This window comes from Notolepis coatsorum (genome assembly GCF_963971535.1).
Source record: "Notolepis coatsorum genome assembly, chromosome: 12".
Lineage (NCBI taxonomy): Eukaryota > Metazoa > Chordata > Actinopteri > Aulopiformes > Paralepididae > Notolepis > Notolepis coatsorum.
Genome location: NC_140176.1, coordinates 75,527,017 through 75,534,516, shown reverse-complemented (window position 1 = coordinate 75,534,516; position 7,500 = coordinate 75,527,017). Strand labels below are relative to the sequence as shown.

At 39.6% G+C, this 7,500-nt stretch overlaps 1 protein-coding gene across 1 annotated transcript in view; it reads left to right on the top strand.

Moving 5' to 3' along the window:
• Positions 1-7,500, top strand: part of vav3 (vav guanine nucleotide exchange factor 3) — a gene marked incomplete at its 5' end in the record, with an annotated part of 236,042 nt that overhangs the window by 58,806 nt on the left and 169,736 nt on the right. Inside the window, 2 exon segments of the mRNA XM_084325889.1 lie at positions 4,229-4,287; positions 5,083-5,148. Of these exon segments, the coding sequence (XP_084182015.1) occupies positions 4,229-4,287; positions 5,083-5,148 (125 nt within the window).

The window sequence follows — 7,500 nt, the reverse complement described above, 5'->3', positions numbered from 1 at the left end:
CAATCAGAAACACACTTGTGTGGACTTTGAAAAAAAAAAAAAAAAAAAAAAAGAAGAAATCACAAATGTACATATTCAAAGTAAGCTCACACACAAAATCCAAACTCAATGACCGAAAAAAGGAATAGGCTGAAGCACATGCTTATTTTTGCCTATCCTTTACAATTCTTAAAAACTAAATATACTTTAATATAAGAAAGAAAAACTTAAAATATGCTGCAAGATATAAAAAAAAATAATTAAGAAAAAATAAACAAATGTTTGATGTTTACTCAAAACTGTACTCCTGAATTATTTTATCCTTAAAAATCCTCTCTGGTTCCCCTCTTGTAGTAGTGAGAGAGAGAGCCAGCGGGAGCCCCTAATTCCCCACCATTGTTCTTCCCTGTGTGACCTCCGGTATCTTGCACCAAACGTCTCTTATTTTGGACAAGAGCGCCATTATCATAGGCTAACCACGATATAATTTTCCTATATTTGTTTGTCCTGGTTCCACAATAACCTTTCTCTCTACTGTATATATTTCCACCAGCGGCGGGCTGACTGTGAGGGTGATTTAGGAGCAGATAACAGCCTGGTGGTTTGTTCTCAGTGGGAGAAACACTCAAAGCTCTTCTCCACTCAACCCGCAACAACACAGCTTTAGAATAGATCTGCTGTATACGGCACGTTACGAGTCTCAACGCAATGTAAAGGAATTGGGTGGAAAAGTATTCAACCTCACGTGTGTGTGTGTGCGTGCGTGCGTGCGCGTGCGTGCGTGCGTGCGTGCGTGCGTGCGTGCATGCGTGCGTGCATGCGTGCGTGCGTGCGCGCGCGCGCTGTGTGTGTGTGTGTGTGTGTGTGTGTGTGTACATATACAGTACGTGTGCACATATGCATACAGAAATAGGGAGATATGTACGTATATGTATACAAGCATACAGCAGGACATGGATGCATACAAGTGAACTTGAAGTTCTGTATACACACACATACACACACACACACACACACACACACACACACACACACACACACACACACACACACACACACACACATACAGTACATACACCCACATGAATGCATACACGCAGTGCATACACATACATACACACTCACCCACACTAAGAAACAAACACAGGACCGCACACTTACAGCTCTTATTGTTCCATTTGTGTCTGCGATGATAAATCATGTTCATTGTCCCACAACAGCTACACACACAACTACACAACTCTGTCTCTCTCTCCCTCTCGGTGTATCTCTCTCTCCCCCTCTGTCTCTCTCTCCCTCTCTGTGTATCTCTCTCCCCCTCTCTCTCCCTCTCTCTCTCCCCCTCTCTCTCTCCCCCTTTGTCTCTCTCTCTCTCTGTGTATCTCTCTCTCCCCCCTCTCTCTCTCCCTCTCTGTCTCTCTCTTTTTCTCTGTCCTCACTGTGTGTGTCAAATTCAAATTCCATTTAAAAGTTGCTTTATTGGCATGACAAGAACAGATAAATGACCTACGTTGCCAAAGCAAACAACAATCAAAGAATACAATAAAGTTGTTCATGTTCATGAGGGATCAAGCATGTATGGATTATGTCATTACATTTGGACAAATATTAAGTTCTACAGTCTTGTATTTCTCTCTTTCTCTCTTTCTCTCTCCCTCTGTGTGTGTGTGTGTGTGTGTGTGTGTGTGTGTGTGTGTGTGTGTGTGTGTGTGTGTGTGTGTGTGTGTGTGTGTGTGTGTGTGTGTGTGTGTGTGTGTGTGTGTGTGTGTGTGTGTGTGTGTGTGTGTGTGTGTGTGTGTGTGTGTGTGTGTGTGTGTGTGCGCGCGCACGCGCGTGCGTGTGCGTGTGTGTGTGTGGGGGTTTGTGGGTGGTGGGGGAGGAAAGGGTCTGGCTAGCTTGTCTGATCAGTATTGATCTTTCAGTGCTTAGCCTCAAGGACAACATGTTTGTGTGTGTATGTATGTGTGTGTGTGTGTGTGTGTGTGTGTGTGTGTGTGTGTGTGTGTGTGTGTGTGTGTGTGTGTGTGTGTGTGTGTGTGTGTGTGTGTGTATGTATGAGTGTGTGTGTGTGTGTGTGTTGCATGTGTGTGTGTGTGCTGTACACATGCTTGTGGGTGTGTGCGTTTGTGAGTGTGTGTGTGGATGCACCTTAGTTGGTAAATCTGTGTGCATCATTGGTCAATAGCTGACCCATTTCAAAACACAAATCAACATACAACATCATGCAACATTATCACAGCAAGACATTATCACATGGCTCATTCCACAAGGCCATTAGCGTTACCTGAATAGTCTGACTGTCAAACTCAAATGCAGAAGATAAAGCATCGTCATTCATTCAGCGTACCGTCACTAATGACACGTAATCAAGTAGGTCAAATGTTGCTTCAAGGGCATCGCCGTCACTGAGCAACACAGCGTGAAATTACATGTCAAACACGTGTCAATCAGGATACGTCACTGAGGTCATGGACGACAGCAGACATCGATCAAAGCCAAAGACAAAGGGGCTAATTATTACTAATTCAATTCGACAACAATTTGATTTGAGTTTGATTATCAAGGCTGAGATTCAATGCACTGTAAGAATCGTTACATTTTTACTAAGGCTGCATTCAATTTGACTAATGCTGCAAACCAAGGTATTAGATCACACTTAATTAATTATGTAGATACACTTTCATTTCGATTCATTTCAGTGATCAATTGTGAAGATTGAGGTAGTTTCACATTCATTCATTCATTCATTCATGTTAATGCACATTACATTTTACACATCAGTCCAATTTGAAATGTTTTGAATGACATAACATACATAATTGCAAAAGTACAGTATGTAGCTACAGTATGCTATCCAGATCACTTGATGTGTGAATGTTGCACAACATGTAATGTACACAACAGTCAAAATATTTCAGTCCTAAGATGGTTTGCCATTTAAAACCGCTCCCTCTTGTGAAAAATGAGTGTGTTGTACCCTATACTCAGTTAATACAGTAGAGACTGTGTACTTTCAAATTATGTATATAGAGTATATAGACCTGTAGTTGTTTTGCATGATTCTGTTATATTGCACAATACTGCTACTACTGTATTTATATGTTCCTTTGGCTGTATAACTATATACTGTTTATTAGTATATATATATATATATTTTTTTACATTTGTATATGCTTTTGGATTTGTTGACGGCATCATGTAAACTCGGCATCATTGAAAATGAGTACAAGTACAACACTCATTCTTCACGTCATTTAGATTGACTGTATAACCACAATCAGCTGTTCTGAATTGTCAAAACAGACTTCTATGGTTCTTCACACGAAGGCTTGATTGGTATAATCTATAACTGCTGGCAGTCATTCATAACATAACATTATAGTTCTCATGCTATCTAGTCATGGGAGCTGTACAGCTACTGTGTTGATATTGTTAGAGAATGGTGCCCTCCTCTGACATCTTTCTATATTACAAGATCAATAAAGAGCTGGGCTGCCACAAGGGAAGATTAATAATTCAAGGCACAAAAGCATTTGTTCTATTGGATTACCATAATAGAAATTCAATTGAAAAAGGCCCCATTGCTTTATGGTCCAATGGGCTTCATTAGAGTCAGAAGCTGAAGGTACGGCTGCCCCCGTCATAGATGATTGCCCCCGTCATAGATGATTAGCCTATGATTCAATATGGGGCCACAGATGATCGAAGACATTTTCAGTCAACGTTTTGTTTTCAATGATCTTTGACACATGTGTGTGATGGATGAAGGGGTTAATTAATTGAGAATAAGCCACTTTGTACCTTTTCCCATAAATCTCATAATCTTTCGCCATTTAGCCGATAAAACGGGCTATTCCATCAGTCGATGTTTATTACTCAACCAATCATTTCTCCAGTCAGATAGAACCAAGTCCTTCTAGGTTATCAGGAGTGTGGCTTTAGATTGTGAAATCCAGAGCATACATTAAATGGGTGGTGTAAGGCATTAAAGATATACATCAATATGGAATATATTCTAGGAGAGCAACTCTTCTAGGAGAGCGGTTCCAATCATGCGAAATATACAATAAATAAAACAGTAGCCGTTTGTTCTGGTGGCTAACGTTACAGGGAAATATGGGTTCAAATGAACCCTTTCTCTTCCCTTGTGTTCAGTCACCCTCCACCACATGCAGACGCATAAAGAAGAAATGGCATGAAATATTAAATGTACATTTCAGTAGTGACACGTCTTCTATTCTCATTGCAGGTTATGGACACACTCTCCAAACTGTCACACACAGCACTGGCCCAGCAGACTGGAATCAGGTATGTAGCCTAAAGGCCTTTTTTCTTTTAAAATCTTTTTACACATATATATATCCATCCACAGGTCATTTTCCAGTTTACAGAGTGAGTAAAAATGGTGTAATATATACAGCTATTAGGTAAATTATTGTCCTATTTGTTTGCTTTTGAAAAAAGGCCAAAGTATTCTACAACTATAACTATATTTAGTTACACTTAACCTGTGTAACTTTCAAGGCCATGTTTTCAAAAGCGAATCACCATCATATCGTAGCTGACTTGATTTAACAAAAGTGAGATATTTAACAAAAGTGTTTGTTAAAAAGCTGCCACCCTCCTCTTTTCAACAATGTATAACACTTAAAGCATCGTACTAATCTTTTGGGGTTCCAGGTCATTCCGACCTTGGTACAGTACGCCCCTCTGTTTGAATAATTCTTTACCGTTACTGACAAATGTGAATTATTTTTTCTGGAAGTTATTATCACAATGGCAAAACCTTTCAGAAAACAAGATATGTTCACATGGGATGTTGTGGTGACTTGTGTTCAATGTGTTAAAGACACATTCAGATACACTGGAAGCCAATGGCAGTGGTGAATCAGCATAAAATAACTACAAAATGTACAAAATATGTTGTCCCTAGTTAAATACATAAAAACATGCTTAAAACAAATGACACAACCTGGCTTAAAACTGTGTTACTATGGTTTATTTAAAAAAAAAATTACACCATCATGTGTTTATTCAGGGACACACCTTTTTACGAGTGTTCATGCTCTTTTCTTGTTTCTTTTTCTCTGTTTCTCTCTAAAGGCCCTTCCCTACAGAGGACAGCGTGGAAGACGAGGACATCTACAATCACCTGGAGGACCTTATAGAGTATGTCAAACCAAACTTCAAACTGTGATCTAAGACCGCGGTTTGCATTTGAAACGCAAATACGACACACCAGTGTTGTAGTCGAGTCCAAGTCGGAGTCACCAAAGAATAGCCAGAGTCGAGTCCGAGTCGAGTCCCCATTACCTTAGTCCGAGTCCGAGTCCAAGTCATCGAGGTTGAGTCCACTCCACTCTGGCAGTCAAAGAGCTGACATACAAATAAAAAAGGTCTACATTAAACATAAATAACACAGTTATTTACTTTGTGACACAATAGCCAATCAAATGCACTAAGTTAGCCATCAATATTGTATGCCAAATGATTAGGGCCTATTACAATTATTTAATAACTGCAAAGAAGGACAAAGAAGAGGGACCGACAGTGTGTTGTGAGCAGCGACGTGCAGCAACGTGAAAGCATGAAGCCATCAGACATGAAAAGCCATATAGAATCAAAACTAAAATAAACGCTTTTTTGCTCCATCTCACCTGGTGAATTTCTCGCTCAGGTTGAAATATTATTATATATAATATATAAACAGCATCCGTTTGCTTCTTTCAATTGACTGTGTATTTTCACTGCCTCAACATTTGTCTTTGCATTGTACTTAAATGTACCGTAAGGACAAGGGTTGGTCCTCAGGCCAGACCGGTTGAGAACCACTGGTCTAAGAAGCTGTTCAACAGGCGTTGTCGGAACATTTTCCATCACAAGTCACGTGGTAGAAATCAATTCTTACAGGCTGTAATATATTTTGCTCATTCAAAATGGTGAATGGCTTGTCCAACTGTAGTCTTACTCACAGGATATAGAGACTGTGAGTACAAGCATACCATTGGCCGACTATTTCAGTCGGAATTCTCCTCCCCTTCCGCTATCTGCAACATTGTTATGCAAGGGCCCCATCGTTGCATCCTGGGCTTAGCGCCGCCCAGGATGATTGTGATTCGATTAAAGAAATACAAACATGCGTTCCCCCCCCTTATACCAGCATGGTATAGGTTCAGGCAGACCTCTCTCCAGCGCTGGCACAGTGCTAACGTAGTGTGGAGAGAGGTATGGCTATGCAAAACCAGGCCAACTGCTATGCCTTTTATGGCTCTGACTGGTAATACCTTTGTTGTTTAAATCACTTATACTCATGCATTAGCTCTTGTGATGAACTTGAACTTTTCTTTTTCAAAAGTAGCTCTCATGAACAAAAAGGCTGGAGACCCCTGCATTAAACGGATATACTGTAAAGTATGTCACTCTATGGGAATATAATAGACATTATATATATATGATGTCACTCACATTACAATGGTTATCTTGCCTTCGAAATAGCTAGTTTAGCAGTAGCACTACTATACACTACATGATTTCACTTTGGTGTCACATTTCAAACTTTGCTCCCACTTTATTGTCCCATGTAAGCACATGCAGCTGAGGGTGTCATGAGCAGCATGTGTAACGTGATTGATTTTAATTTGTATTTATTTGCACAAAGGAGCAAAGAAAGAACAAAGAAAGAATAATAAATTAAACGGATTGTGCATGTGAGATTAAAACCCCCTAGAGGCTCATAAAGGAATCTCACCTAAATAAACAAGTCAGACATTAAAGGGGAACAACACCCAAATTATGAATTCTAATATGTTATTTCCATGGCGTAGGAAGGTTCAGTCATAACTTTACCCCAAAGAAATCAGACTCAAACGTGTGATATCATCAGGTGTAAAGCTCCATTGGCAATGAATGGGAGACCCACAAAAGGTTTTTGGAGTCTTTTCATACCTAAATTAGCTTTATTTATAGTTGTGTTGGTAATTCTGAAACAGAAAAGGTAGCAATATACTCTGAACATTCCGCTGGCTGCTCTCAGTGTCACCTTTACCATCATATACTTAGAACATTCCCCTGGCTGCTCTCAGTGTCACCTTTACCATCTCTCCCCAATCCATTGTCCATGCAGCAGCTCAAGACCTTTTTATACCATCACAAACTAGCCTTTTAACACTCAGGGTCTTGGGCTTGTCATGGAATTGTTCGTGACCACTAACATTGTTAGCCTGTCTTAGACCACCAGGAATAACATGTATTAATTATTTATTTGGACATAAAATAATTAAGAATATATATAAAAAATAATATATATTAAATATAAGTGTCAATGAATAAAACAAGGACATACATCTCTTTGTGAAAGTTTCACATTATGTGATACCATAGATACCATGAACATTACATTCATCATGTAAGCCTCATGTAAGCACACTGTAGAATCACATACTGTAATCCTGTAAATCACATGTTAAGTCCCACACAAACACACACAGTATGATAAACATGTATCTTTTCTGGCATTAGGGA